Below are 16,488 nucleotides of genomic sequence, written 5' to 3'. Positions count from 1 at the left end.
TAGTAATTGCCGGAATGAGGAATCATTAATCACCGTGTACAATGCCACATGCGGGGACCGTGATCGGTGTAGCGCGGGGTTGTGATTTTGAAGCGACGAAAGTAGGTCGGTAGGTATTCGAAGTCTTATTGTGTTTAATTGAAATAAATCTAGATAGCCAAAAGTATTGCACGGAAGACAATAGTTATTGACAAGCTAGCACTAGGAATTGGGGAGTCCAGAACTCCTTCAAAATACTCAAACACTTCGACAATATACAGGTAGGGTAGGCGCCGGGTATATTTTTCGGTGTATTTAATGAGAAATCTTCATTCCTACTGCATAAAGTCCACGTTTTTTCAACCAGAAACATTCCCTTTGAATGGTAACTCAATATTCTTCTGAAGAAACCGACACAAAATCATGATATGCCGAGTATTTGACTGAAAATCCTGTGTGGCGTAGGGGGGTGAAAATCTTGTGGCGTACGGGGACCAAGATTTCTTTTTACTTTAGCAAAGTTTCTTGTCAAAATCCACATCTTGAGCACAGCGAACATATAAATGTCAAATTCAAACTTGTTTAAGGCTACTCAGGTATTTGTACAGTAACCCTATAATGAAGTGCCTTTGACATTGTATATCATTAAATGTTCATTAAAAACTATTCTCTAAAAATATTACCACGACACCACATGATTAAAACATTGTTTCATACCTTAATGAAACTGACATGGATTCTTAATTATTTCAGATAGTGAAATGACCAGAAAAAAGAACAATCTGTGGTTAAATAAACCCAAAGGAATAATATTGGCAAAAAAGAGGAATTTAGAAACACCACTAAACGTTACTCCGAAAAGATCAAAAAATTCTTCATTAACTATTAAGCGAAAATCTCCCTTAGGAAATGTAACACCGAAACGTCAACGAATTTTTTCACCTTATCCCAAATCCTGCTCTCCATTTAAAGCTAATCCAAGAGTACCACGATGCTCAAAATTACACCACCTTATAGACAGTGTTGCCCAGAAACTGGAAGCATTGGGCCTGAACTACGATTTTATTTCTTTTCTGACATTAGTTGAGGAAGGCAAATTTCCACTCAAAAATTTATCTTTCCTTTTGTTTTTGGAAACGGCTCGGTTCTATTCCAAGCAAAATACATCTGAGATGAGATATTTCCATGAAACAAAACGTTTTTGGAAAACTGGTTACAGATTATTTCATGCCAAGTTCCTTTATTACATGGGTGGCCCAAGAAATGTTGGTCAAGTGAATCATTTTGCAACGACGGGTACAATTGTCCCCAGAATGTGCCAATATCAATTTCGCCATACCAAGCATTCAAACCTTATCGGCATTTAACATAGGTGAGTTTGAGATCCCAAGCACAATACAGCTAAGTACTATAGACCCCATTCTCGATACCCTTGGGAAAAGTAACGAAAATATCTTCATATTATGCGCCGAAGCTAAAAAGGTCACAGCTGGTGTAGATAGAAATGGTGGTGATGTGGACATGTTTGGATTCGAGAGTGGGATGCCTCTGATGCAAAAGCAGATGCATTGTGAACAAGAAAAGGGTACATTAGACTCCCTGATTGGTCTCATGAGTCTTAATGATAACAACAGTCGAGACAAGAACTTAATAAGTTATTCTGTTGATTGCCAAGTACTAATGACTACAATGGGATCAATTATTGGCACATTATCATACAGAATTCAAGAAAGTTGATTATTGATGTCGAGACAGGAGTTTGGTCGGAAAAAATTTATGAATGTAGCAGGTGACAGTTGGCGTGAATCCAGATATGTGTATGTTATCAGTGCCCAGGTTTTACATGTTACATGTACACGTACACCACTTACATCGGTCTAAGTCGATGCAATCTCAATAAGGAACTAATAGATGCCGCCCCAATAATTTTGAAAAAGGAGAGAGGATGATGAAAAACGACAAATTCATGACGGTCGGTGAAATAAAACAAATTATTTGCAGCTGATCTTTGAAGCTTGCGTCAATATCTGTAACATTAACATTGTAGCAGCGAACACAACTACGATATCTGTGGTCACTGGAGCAGCGAAATGTGAACTTTTCTTTTTTACACGAGCGTACCATGTATTTATTGATGATTATTTGGAATCTATTCTAACCCGGATCCTCACAAAAGAAATATTATGATGCTCGTGAAAATCTGAATTGGTCTGACAACATCCCCCCCCCCCTTTCTTTCTCATCTGTCTCCCCCACTTTCTGATGCCCCATAATTCCATATGCTGAACATTTGGATCATAGTAAAACTTTTACATACATGAATAGTCAATGTGCACTGAATGCCTCACGAACATGTACAATGTAGTTGACACACCCCCATCCACCAAAATGTTGTTTGTTCTCCATTCGATTTTTTCTCTAAAGCTATAATCATCTCTACCCCCCCCCCCCCCATTTTTTTTAAAAGAATTAAACCCACAAAATTTCAACTTAAAATTTGACTGATAAGATGATAAAAACAACAGGAAGGAATTGATATCGGATATTCATATCTCGTATCGCCATGTAAAAATCAAAGGGATATCGTTAAAATATCACATTTCGGAAAACGGAAGCGTGGTTCCGCATTTACATTTGATGGTGACGTAGGCCGAGTATAGGTCTACTTTAACTATTTTTGACTACAGACCAACGCGGCTGAGTTAAGGCTTTCCTCATAAATACCAGTGTTGTAAAAAAAAATGTACTTTACCGCACTGGCACATTACATGACGTCACAATGAAAAATACGTCATGATGAAGGTCATGACGTACATATTTACATTCTTTCTGCGGTTGGAAATGTCAAAATATTTTTTTCGTTATTTACCACCGCTGTCAAATAATAAACCGCAATCGCGTAAAAGTTTCTGTCAAATGGGTTACATTAATTCTCTTTGATATTGAAATATTTTCAATTTCTTCTTTATATAACATACATGCCAAAGTAATATCCATATTATATTGTGATCTTGATATCGCCCCTAATCTGCACGTATATAGTGACTTTCACAATGAACTCATTTGCATAAACAGGGTTTCCGTACATACAAATTTGATCATTGGCACGACACCCCGAGGTTTTTGAGTGAAAGATGTTTGATTTATGTGACATGTGAACTTCAATGCAAAAGGAAAGTTAGGGGAGCAAGTTGTGGCTTCAACAGAAAACATGTTTTTCAGGCTAGATTCAACTTCGTATCTGCAAAAATCGCCGCATCTTGGATATTCAATGCAAAAATTCAACAGGTTACAATTTTAAGTCACGATAAACTTGCTCTCATCACTTTTCAAATTAAGAAATTAATATATTATGAAGTTATATTAACTTCAACTTGCATTGATATCTGGATATCGTGCCAATGGAACGATTTATACATACACGGTACGATTTTATCTTGATATTTGATCACGCGATATACAGCTGATGTAGAGACTGTCAGTCTGGTGAATAATCTATGGGAGGTCAATATGCACTTAATCATATATACATACTTTTTTTGGTATATAAGGGTCGTGTGTACAGAATTTGTCAAAAATTGATCTGTTTATAATGTGCTTTTTTTCTGACATATTTCTATGGCCCTACTTAAGGTCGATCGATTCTCATGTGACTTATCAATAATAATGGTTAAAAGTGCAAAAACTGTATTCATTTCCATTCAATATAGTTAAATTTAAACAATAACCATAGAAAATGTGTATGTTGCCACATTTTTAAAAATGTCAGACATATAAAAACGGAAGTATATGTTAACATCAGAAAATCACACATTTTCATTGTACAGAAGAATTAAATAGATAAAATCTTCTTGAAATGACAAATTTTAAATGTCAACAGTTTAAGAAAACTGTTAATTCATAAATATGTATAAATTAATTGTGGATATTAGGGAAATCATGCATAATAGACATACAGTAGGAGAAATACAAGCATTTTATTTACCAATTTTTTTATTTTGTGTAGTAAATAAAATTCCTCTGAAGATATATTTCTTTCATGCGCAAAGTTTAATTTGATAAAGATTTTTGCAAAAACCTGACATCACACGAGGATCGATTAACCTTAACACAACTGCGAACTGCAAGGACGGCGAAGATGAGGAAATCCTGCAAAACGTTGACTGTATAATGACGGTATTTACATTTAGTATAAACATGCATGATCTGATTTGTTTAGAAATGAAATTTGACTATGAAATAGTCATGTGAAGCTCTTCTCATCAGAATGTTTTTCTCTGAATATATACGTAAATGAGTTTAAGATGAATAGGTCTCCAACTTTATATGTTAAAAGTTGCATTATCAGACACCCCCCCCCCCCCCCCCCCCCCCTTTTTCTGTTTGAAAAAAAAAAAAAAATGTTCAAAGCAAATGGTGGAGGATATTGAAATTACAAGTTTTTTAGGCCACATTTAAAAATATGTTTGTTTCCCCTCTCCCGACCCTAAATTTCAGAGGAAGGTCGGTAGGTAGGTAAAAAGTTTTTTTTTTTTTAGCTAGCAGAATTTTATTTATTATGAAATTCCCATAACCATTAACAATGCCCGATACCAAACGTCGTGAATCACATCATCCATGTTTCCTCATCAAACTCGTATAGTCAGTTCTCGCGTAAATTCTGCTTTGATTGCCACGTTTTGCAATTAGGGAAGGTGTCGATATTTCGGACAGTACTTCATGTATTTTGGAAATGCTCATTATCTAACCACTAAACTTAGGCATTGGACTACATGTATACATATTGGTTGATTCGACGAACATTGGGTTTCATCAGAATTTTCTCTGCTATTTATGCCACATACTAACACTTAAATAAAGTTAGGGAGAATGTTGCAACTATGGACAATGGTGTTAGTTTTGGACACATGGTGTTATAAAATTGGTAAACTCGGTTGCTGTCTTTTATTTATGGTTCACTGACATTTTATTCTTTTGTTTTTTGCACATTATCTTAATTTGTATATGATAGTGATTTTGATTATATTTTTAAATGATATCGGTAGATCTAGTTTACCAGAAAACGTTTCAACGGGACTTGATTTTGCCGATCAAACAAAATGGATGCTGACATCAACCAATCAGAGCTGAGTTACAAATGTGCATATAATTAGGTGTTTTCCAGTTTGTAAATATAGCATTAGTTCAGAAATAAGTTAAATTCAGAATGCTTCTGATTGACTGTCAAAAATATCGCATCCGTCCGAAATATCAGCACTTTCCCCTACTGAAGAACACAACTTGCACACTGGATGCCCCGAATTCTCTTGTTTCCTCGCTCCTCGTATAGACAACATTTCTCCATCTCGATCTTGCAGATCACTAGTCCGAATTGCGAGCCGAATTCAATGTTAAACTCACTTGTAACTAATCAATAAAACAATCATGATTCTTGTACTTATTAATATCGATTAAAAGAAAATATCAATCCAAAATTCGATATTAAACAGAAACCAACAGTTGTAGTCAACCGAATTTTCACTGCCAATTGAGCAAACGAGTCTCGTGACTCAAAACAAAGCTCGACAGTTTGATAAAATGTTTTCAAGAGACTGTTTATGTGATGAAAGAACCCATAAAATCGATATTAGTAAGTACAAGAAGAATCGTTTTATTGATTAGTTATGAGCTTAAAATTGAATTCGGCTTGTAAGTATTTGAAATCAGCCAGAGAATGCTGCCTCCAGCTGGAGGCGGCGAAATTTCTAGATTTCGGACCAGAACACCTCCTGTATTCGTATTATTATTTTTTTTATTTTGGATCGAAACCAAAGAAGATATAGAAAATTTTTGTCATTATAAAATACTGATCTGCACCAGAAACGACCTTGAAATTTTCTTAAAATTAAAAAAAAAAACTTCACCAGAATGGCGTATGGGTCGGTGTGAATTTTCAGACTCGGTCGGGCGAGGGGAAACAAACAATATTTTTATTTTGGCCTTATCTGGTGAAATAAACCAATTTTTACGGTCATGAAAGAGTTGGGAGATGATTTTTTTTTTTTCAAATGAAACACTTGGTCTCCTTAAATTGGCGACAAAATTTAAAACAAACGTTAAATGTTAAAGAGACACTACAGCTCATTTTGCGCAAAAATCATGAAATGACAATTTTCCCAGCACTTTCTCAATTTTTGTTGCATTGTTGAAAGTATGAACTTTACGAAAATAACACTTATCTAAAGTTAAAAATTATCGTTTTAACGTAAAAATTAATACTTTTAGATGGCCTATACACAAACTATCGAGTCTCCTCCTTTCAGTCTTCAGACGCATGCGCATAGACAGTAAACAGTGCAGCATGTCGTCCAGAGAGAGAAAGTGTAGTTGATAGATCTAGAATTTTGAAAGATTCTGTGAGAAAAGAGGTAAAAATAGCATGAGATAAAACTCATACGTGAAGTAAAATTTACCTTGGGATCAGTATGACCATTGGAAAACAAAGAGCTCGGAGAAACACATGTAACTCAGTGGCGGATCTAGGATTTCCGAAGAGGGGTGTGAAAGTCAAAGATTAGCCAAAGTAATCGGCCATTCTGGTGCAAAATTTGGATTTTCATTCACAATCTGTGGGGTAAAAAGGGAGGGGGATCCTGGCCCCCTAAATCTGCCATTGAGACTAGCTGCGAAGACACCACGTTTAAAAGTAAGTGCTATTTTTATCTGAACACGACACGTGTTAGTTGTAAAAACAACGGTCAATGGGAACATGGAATGTTTCTGTTGAAATCATGATTTGTAATTACTTATTATAAGGAGCAGGGAATAATCTTATACTTGAAAGGTGAGTGTGGACCCCCTTGAAGGGGAATTTAAATAATTTCCTACAGAACACCTTTGCTGTCATTCAAAACCACGTGATGTAAATAAGCATTCAAAAGTCCGAGTCAGCATGAAGAAACCTTTGAATTCCGAACGATCTTCAAAGCGCAGTTGAGAGTAAATTGATGCATCCCAATTGTTCAAAATTGTCAGTATCGATATGAAATTTATCATTTTATCAATACATGGTTTAAAAAACACTTTATTAAAATGTGGAAAATGAGCTGTAGTGTCTCTTTAAATAAAGTCATAGACACATATTATATGTCTATGGTAAAGTGATAGTAAATTATTCTTTATATACCCTTACCAAAATGTAAAGTTTGCTGCAAATTTGCCGCAAGTTTGCGGCAAACAAATCAGTGTGCCAGAGCTGTTTGCCAGAAGTGTGCAGCTAATGCCGCTAGCGGCATACAGTGTGCCACTAGCAGTACACAGTGTGCCACTAGTGGCACAGTGTGCCAAAAGTGCACCAAAACTTTTCCTAAATGAAACAGTGTGTCAGAAGTGCACCACAACCTTTTCTTTGGTATTCAGAATCAAAACTGTGTGCCAGAAGTGCACCACAACTCAATATATCCATCACAACATTTTCTATAATAGAACATATGCAACATTTCTCGCACCCCCTTCAATCGATCTTCTTGTCTTAATGGGAATTAGCGGTCATTTTGTCACCAAATATTGAATTCAATGAAAGTTGCCCTATAATAGATATTATATATTAAAGTAATAATTACACTTGTATTTAATTATTTCAAACACCTTTTAACATCTTGAAAAAGAATATGTGATTTTGGTGATTGAATATTATTGTCTTGCGAGACAGTATAATTATTCTCTAGTTACCTTTGCATATTTGTTGTTTTTGTTTATATTTGAGAAATGATTTAATTGGGGTTCAGTGAATACTTCTTCCGTATATATATTTCTTTACATTAAAAGCGGTTATCTAACATAGTTTTATTAGGATTAATTTTCTTGTTTTTGTACATAATAAAAAATAAATGTTCTTATTAGTCATCAATATGTATTTCAATATCATCGAGAGATTTTGAGAAAAAAATAGTTGCCATCACTTTCACAGCTAATGCCCCTTGAAAGTAAGATGTAAGTGCACAGGTATCTGAATTTTAATCTAATTATTTCAATTATTTATTGATTCACCAAGCATGTTGGCATACAATCATGTTACACAATATGAGATATGTAATGACAATAAACTAATTACTAACAGTTCATTTACATATATGTAAATACAAGTATATATTTGATATGTACCTGTGATATTAGACTATGTATACAATTTAGTATTGCATATTACATAAATTAAATGTAGTTATAGCACTCTACTTTTGGTGCGCAATTCAAAACATTCATGTAAAAATTAAATGTAGTTATAGCACTCTACTTTTGGTGCGGAATTCAAAACATTCATGTAAAAATTCAAAAAACCTTCTAGCATGAACTACATTGACAGGGTTGCATAGTACTTTACAATGGTTTTCCTTTGATATAGCATCGTGTGAATTGTAGATGTTCAAAGGGTAATAGTTAATTAGAAAAAAAATGTGAAGAATTTTTTTTTAATATCTAAATAAATGGAGAGAGAGAGAGAGAGAGAGAGAGAGAGAGAGAGAGAGAGAGAGATTTCTTTTCTTTATTTACATGTATATCTGTTGATTACAGTTCAGATACTGGGTTTGTGAGTTGAAATTAATCAAATGAGAGTGGTAAAAATCCACCTTTATATGTATAATTTACATATCAGGATTTTATCCAGGTACGTTATTCTGGTTTGTGGAATGCTAATTTATACTAAGTTAGAATAATCTAAGCTGTATACCAAAGTAGGTCTTCATGGGGCTTTACGGCTCTATGCATCGTAAATAGAGATCGGGTTCAATGCGTCGGGTGTGGGATTCACACAATATATGCTGAGCGCGAAAGTTGATATTGACAGGCGCCATAATGTTATACCGGTAAACAACATTTTGAACATGAATCGAGAACAGGAGTTGAATCAGTTGATGCAGATATTCTGAGGAGAATCTTCCAGTCATTGAGTAAGTGAATTACTGTGTATCTTATAGTTATAAACTCTCTAATATATTGTTCAAAACGAAACTGACCATCGCTCATATTGTATGTTGTTGCGTCAAATCTTGCAAGTCGGTGTTTACGTTCATAAATTTACATGCTTCATTCAATTCTTTGAAATTATGTGGAATTTTTTTTTTTTTTTAAATTTCCTTTGTATGAGATTAGACTCCTTCTAGTTGCATTATCGTAGCCCTCACGGATTTTTTTCTTATACATTTGGACCGGACCATATAGGCACTTTAAAAAAAAACGGAGAGAGAGGGGGAAGGCCGGAAAACAAACAAATAATTAGGCCTATTTCCGTAATACTTATGCTATTTTTTGTTTACTTTCTACTCGGGTGATATTTGCAAAATTTAATTAGTTTATTAAGTAAATGGTGTTTTTTAATGAATGGTTGATTATTATTTTTTTTATTCAAATGCTTATGATTTGAACCCAGATGTCCAGTTAGAAAAATTAAACTGCATTATGATCAGGGATGTGACCTCCGGAATCTCAATTTTGTCTCTACATCAATGCATTTAATACGTTATTAAAATGGATTGAAGGTCTCGTCTTGGCAATAAAGTTAATTTGTACGTAAAGTTGGGTCAGCATGATATTAACAGTTGTAAATCAGATATTGCATTTATTAGCCCAATGGGCTGTAACGCAACATTGATTATTGCTCGGCTTTGAAAATCGGTGGACCCAGGTGTCGGGTGACGGTAATTACATGTACACACCCCAGAATGTAATCCGAGATTCCTCTGACTCTTAACCCCGCTTTTATTTTGTGACTTCTGCGGGGGAGAGTCAGAGCGGACTCCATATTGAAAAGTGGGAATTCAGCGACACCAGCTGGTGTCGCTGCTTTACCTACCTCTTACAACTTTATTTCGCGGACCCATCTTCCAAGACGCGAGGATTCAGTTATCGGAAGATTATTCTACAAATACATCATGATTAATACGATGCTATCGCCGTTTAAACGATGGAATTTTGTGTTTACATGTGCTGACGTAATGCGCAAAGAAATCAAATGGCGAGGCAGCGACCTAATTCAAGTGATGCTCCATTTGTCGGTGTTAGGGCCGTTTAAACGGCGATAGCATCGTATTAATCATGATCTATTTATAGATTTATCTTCCGTTAAATGAATTCTCACGTCTTGGAAGATAGATCCGCGAAATAAAGTTGTAAGAGGTAGGTAAAGCAGCGACACCAGCTGGTGTCGCTGAATTCCCACTTTTCAATATGGAGTCCGCTCTGACTCTCCCCCGCACATGTCAAATATAAAAACGGGGTTAAGAGTCAGAGGAATCTCGGATTACCCAGAATGATTCCTCCTATGTTAGATGCCTTGCAAACTTATATATAGGAGGGCCAATGGTATCTCGTAATTATTTAAAATTTTATATCTTTTTCAGAATATATTTCATGATAGTCATGCAGATTCAGAAGTTGTGATGGTGTGTTGATAGGCTGTCTTCAACTTGCCATATCTTAGAGTTCCAACATGCAGGCCTGGATTAATGTGTATAAATCACTAATGAAAAAAAGAATGACATTTCAATTTATACACACTTGCCAAGTGAATCTGATGAGACTGCTACATGTATTTGTGAGTAAAGGCACTCTGTCTTAACCAAAAAACTATTTACAGTTTATCACAACAAATGGATGGGACAGTAGAGCTGTTGCGGACAATATGTGATTGTGATGACCAAGTACTGAACAAGTGGAAGATTAGAAGAAGGTCCAGAATTCAATCATGTTTTTTATTCTAAGGTGCACACAGCATGGAGATAGTCCTATTATTCTCTCATTCATCTATGATGGAGAAACTTGTGTAAATGTTTAGTGTTCTCCCTAATAATTAAATGCCCACAAGTCTGTATTAATTTATCAGAATATAAAGTCCTTCACAGTACTGATTTTAAAATTAATGTAGATTGTCTCCAGATTTTTCTGAGGAAAAGTGCATAGTTTACATGTGTGAATTTTGAATATATTTCATTCTTGTCTGCAAATGTTGCCGAAACCTGTTGTTATTGATGCACAGTCATGTTATGCAAATGATAGACCTTCTTAATTACATGTACAGAAGATCATGTCAACTCCTTTGTCTTAATTGTATACACAATTCTAGCATTTATAGCATCATTTATATAGCACTTGCTAGTTTAAGAAGGATTTTATTTTCTAAAAGCTTTCATTTGACATGATTGATCTAAAACGGCCAAAATTCACAAATCTATTTAAATCACAACCTGACCTTATGTCAGAAAAGTGCCACTGTGGGTTGATATTTTTCTCTTGGATCTTGGAAGAAATTCTTTATGCAGCAGTTTCCAAATAAAATGTACTCTCATGGCCAGGGTGGGACTTCACCGAGAACTTTTTAACATTGCACAATGCAATATTTGTAGATTAGAAGTTGTTGCAGTTTCTTTAAGTTTTCTCTCACATCTTGTTATAATTATATTTTATATTTTTGGTTGGGTTGCACAATGTGCAAACAGTTTATAAAATGGTGAATGACTCAGTGGTGGGCAAGCGACAGTAGCGTCCCTGTAATAGTACCTACATTGTGTAATCAACTCCTTTCACACCTCTCACTTGATGTTCCTTAAACTTTGTACAGTTGTTAGGGATACATTGAAGATGTGCATGTGCCTTTTTGAAAGTGATCAGACATTTTTTGAAAAATTTACATGTAGTTGAACTTCGTCATTTTTAAGCATTTCTTTAATCGACAGTACCTATTTTGTGTAATCAACTCCTCGTATACCTCTAACTTGACATTCCTCAAACTGTGTACATTTGTTTTGAACACATTGAAAATGTGCATATGTGTTTTTGAAAGTGATCAGACATTTAAAAAAAAATGTATATGTAGTTGAACTTAGTCATTTTTAAGCATTTCTTGAATAGATGGTAACTATTTTGTGTAATCAAATCTTCATGCACCTCTAACTTGACATTTCTTAACTTTGTACAGTTGTTATGAACACATTGAAGATGTGCATGCATCTTTTTGAAAATGATTAGACTTTTTAAAAAAAAAATTATGTGTAGTTGAACTTGGTCATTTTTATGCATTTCTTGAATAGATGGTACCTATTTTGTGTGATCAACTCGTGCACATCTAAATTGATATTCCTCAAACTTTGTACAGTAGTTATGGGCACATTGAAGATGTGCATGTGTCTTTTTGAAAGTGATCAGACTTTTTTCAAAAAAATTACATTTAGTTGAACTTTGTCATTTTTTAAGCATTTCCTGAATAGATGGTACCTATTTTTTGTAATCAACTCCTCTTACAGCATTTATTTGACATTCTTCAGACCTTGAACAGCTGTTATGGAAGCATTGTAAATGTGAAGGTTCTTTTCGGAAGTGATCAGGCATTCTTTGAAAAATTTACATGTGCATGGTGAAGTTGAACTTAGTCATTTTTTAAGCATGGTACTTTATGTAACCAACTCAGCTTTTACTTAACATTTTCCAGACCCTGTACATTATAGATGTTTTAAAAACATTGAAGATATTCATGTAACATTTTAAAAATGCTTCTCTTTTTTTTTTCCTCTCTTTTTTGTTGTTGAAAAATTCTACCTTTAATTTGTCATTTTCCCAGTATATGTTTCTACTGTTGTTCCTATGATGGAGAACATATTTTACAAGAACCCGGTCATTTTTGTTTTTGAATATTTTTTTTTAATTAGTATTTTTGAATATGTTAATTACTTGATATGTCATTGTTCTTGAAATTATATTAATTGAATTGTTATTGTGTTTTTGTTTTGTAATGACAGTTTATATAGCATCCCTTAATTTCGAGCAGACAGTGCCAGAAGTGTGCCGCAAGTTTGCCGCAAACTGTGTGCCAGAAGTCTGCAGCAAGAGTGTGCCGCAAGTTTGCCGCAAACTGTGTGCCAGAGGAAAAATTTGCATACGAAAAGTATACTTGCGGCAAATGTGCCGCAACTAGTTGCGGCAAACTTGCCGCAAATGCGCTGCAAATTTGCAGCAACTGTGTGCCAGAGGGCTTATATTTTGGTAAGGGTAGGCCCTAATGTCGCAAATTTTGTTGCAAAAGAATGTTAAGTAGCCATTTATATTTATCATTATATTCACCTGTTACACTAAAATAGCTGCACACGATACTTGTAAAAATCCTATGAAAATAAATACAAAATACGGCGCTCACGATGTGTGCAAAGGAAATTCTGATCTGGCTATAGAATATATCCGAGTCAGGGTGGGACTTGGGCACATGAAACCAAAGGGGGATGAGGGGTGCCCACCTTCTTTGTCAGTCAACCTTCAACTTGACCCCCCCCCCCCCCTCCTTTGGAAAAAAAAAACGATCCTGCGTGCCTGCATGGAGTTAGAAATAGCGCAAGTAATAACTATCTATATTTCTCTTATTGTCATCAGATAATGTACTCTGAAATTATCATACATTTAGCCTATCGATTAACCAGTCAGTATTATTTCAACCGATTCAGACCTTGATCGATCTTCTTGTTCGTCGATGTGGCTGGCATTTGCATTAATTATGAGTTCAAAGTAATATCCTTGTATAACAAACTAAGGTTCCCCATTCAAAATCTCCTCCAGTTGCGAATAAATCATCAATGGGTGTGCTTTTGTTTTGATTTGCAAATCGGAGTGTGGTCTCTTACATTGCATGACGTCACAAATTCAGGAAATCAGGAACGATAATCAGGTAACGATTTTCTATTCCGACTACCTTTGCACTTCAATTTCTTCTAGTTAATATCATTATTAATCTTAGAAAAGCATTTTTATGAGGAGTCTATGAAACAAAGTTGATAATTATGGAGAGAAAAGGTATTGTTAAAAACTGTCTCCTATGACCTTTAAGTGTTATACACATAAACACTATATAGTAAGTTTGGCTCCACCCTGCATGGGGTCAGAACCCCTACCCTGGGAATCATGAAATTTACAATTTTGGTAAAGGACTACCTGCTCTTTCTAAATATCCATTTAGTTTCAATTTAGTATCAATAACACTTAAAGATGTTATATATATTTAAGATTTTTACACAAACACTAATATACATTGTAGTAAGTTTGGCCCCGCCCTGGGGTCAAAATCCCTACCCCGGGATCATGAAATTTACAACTTTGGTGGAGGCTTTCCTGCTCTACATCACTATGCATTTAGTTTTCTTACACATGATCGGTTGTAGAGAAGAATTTGAAAATTGGTCAATTTTGGGAAGTTTTTACATGAAATGGGATCATGAAATTTAAAAATTTTGGTAGAGGCCTTCCTGCTCTACATCACTATGTATTTAGTTTTTCTTACTTGTGTGTGGTTCTTGAGAAGAACATTTTTGAAAATTGGTCAATTTTGGGTAGTTTTTGCCCTGTCCCTAGGGCCCCAGGGGTGCTGGAGTCCTGAAATTTACAATTTAAGTCCCCCTTGTCCCAATGATACTTCATACCAAAGTTGAAAAGAATTGGACTGGTAGTTATTAAGAAGTTAAAAATGTTCAATTGTTAACGCACAACGATGGACGACAACCAATTGCAATAGGTCACCTGAGTTTACTCAGGTGACCTAAAAAGCTAATCATAATCAAAATATTGTGTTTGTTATGTTTTATATGTCCGTTTAAAATCTCACTTATATTCACCCGATCTCAAGTATGGCTCCGATGATATCGTAACATCTATGTTAAGGGGTATAGTACTTACCCTAGTTTCCAAGCGTTATAAGTTATAAGTTTGTTTTTGATAATGGTGTCCTTCTGTATCAAACAATTGTACTTACACTGTACATCCACCTGTACTGTGGCTGGTACAGAAGTCTCTATAGAGTTTGTAGCTGTACACTGGTAGGTTCCTCTCTGTGATCTCTTTATGTTAGGAATTGTGTAGTTCTGACCCGTGTATGAGACAGCAGGGTTCCCTGTCTTTGTCCAGCTCCATGTGATCCCAGTGTTGGGGTTAGCGTCTGTCACTACACACGATATCACCGCTGTATCACCTTCTCTGATCTGGTAAGGACTAGATGGGGTAACACTTGTAGTTGGTTCGTCTAGAATAAATTAAATGAATAATGATTCGGAAATGTTTCTGCCTTATTTAAAGCAATTTAATTAAAATTAGATCCTATGATCCGCTCATCTAGATGAATGGATCATAGGATTTAATTTTAATTAGATTGTATTTAAAGCAACAACAAACTTTACTGTTTTTGCGCCATACATGCTCGGAGCACAGTGCTTTGAAATCTCGATCTGACCAAACAGTTTTACTGTACATCTTTAACTTGGTATATATAACTGTACCTTGCTCTTTGTTTTAAAATGATATGCATTATTTGTTTCAAAACAATACGGCTTAGATATCAATTACTGTATGGGAAATTCATCTAAATCTCACCCCATGACTAGTATAAATTGTGATATTTTAGATTCCATAAACACACTCTGTGTAGCAGATCATATTAAACAATTAAGACTCAACCATGTCTTTCACATCAACCATGGTCTTGCACCAAAATATTTATATGAGAAATTTGACAGAAATGATAATGCTACCAGGGGAGCCTCCATACATGCCAACTTTCCCGATTTGTGCGGGATTCTCCTGATTTGAAGCAGTTGAAAAGGCAAATCCCGATATCCCGATCGGGATTGCAAAAATACCCCGAAATCCCGATTTTCTAAAAATATCTCCCATTGTACGACAACAAACCCCCATTTCCAACCGGAATTTGAAATCCCGCGTCATTTCTGAACTGGCCAATCAGAAATCGGAACAATAGTCAGCCATTGCTGTTTACCTGTGTCGCATGGTATCAGGGTGATGTAATTTACCTGGTCTGCCTGTGTCGGGGTGCTTATTGGACAGTGCGAAGCATGTTTTTATAGTAATTAATCGGGACGGATTTCAAATTGACATATCCTTTACACAAACGTGAATGACAACCATAATAGTGTCACCATGCACCACCAAACAATCAAACATTCCCGATTTTTTGCCTCTCGCTGACAGCATCCAAAATATGCAATAAGGTACGTAAAATATATGTTTTTCCAACTAAAATAATATAGGCTATCCGAATCTATCTGTCTATAGCGATGTATTACATAGTCTATATAGTGTAGTATTCAATAGACTTTGTGATGCGTAATTCGCACAAGTCTGTACTGTATTTTATATTAGCAAGTAGCTTTAATTTACAAGTAAAAACGTATATTTTGATGTGTTTTTTTCCTGGTAATTATTTCAGATGTCATGGGTGCAAAGGTTTTGTTCACAAACTTCATAGCAGGGCAGACTACTCCTTTTCTGGTTGCAATGCAGATTGTTCCACCAGACTCTGCAAGCCCATGTTTACAGACAACCAAGATCGCCTTTGTAGTCGTACCTAAATGCATGTGCTTCAATTTAAATTTTGATATATAGACCAGCCAATGTGTATATGGTGTAAAAGGATGTAACTTTAAGTATTATTTGATATTTGTATGTGACTTGTTGGAGAGGATTTTTTGCTGAATAGATAATTTTAAT

At 35.2% G+C, this 16,488-nt stretch overlaps 1 protein-coding gene across 2 annotated transcripts in view; it reads right to left on the bottom strand.

The window, feature by feature from the left end:
• The window catches only part of LOC125665419 (titin-like), a 197,062-nt gene that overhangs the window by 89,452 nt on the left and 91,122 nt on the right, over positions 1-16,488 (bottom strand). For both annotated transcript variants that reach the window (XM_056156017.1, XM_056156018.1), the window contains exon 7: positions 14,741-15,007. In XM_056156017.1, coding sequence (XP_056011992.1) covers positions 14,741-15,007 — 267 coding nt within the window. The remainder of the gene's footprint in view (positions 1-14,740; positions 15,008-16,488) is intronic.

Source organism: Ostrea edulis, chromosome 2, assembly GCF_947568905.1.
Source record: "Ostrea edulis chromosome 2, xbOstEdul1.1, whole genome shotgun sequence".
In the NCBI taxonomy this organism is placed as follows: domain Eukaryota; kingdom Metazoa; phylum Mollusca; class Bivalvia; order Ostreida; family Ostreidae; genus Ostrea; species Ostrea edulis.
The sequence above is the reverse complement of the archived record's forward strand: the minus strand, read 5'-3'. Positions and strand labels throughout refer to the sequence as shown.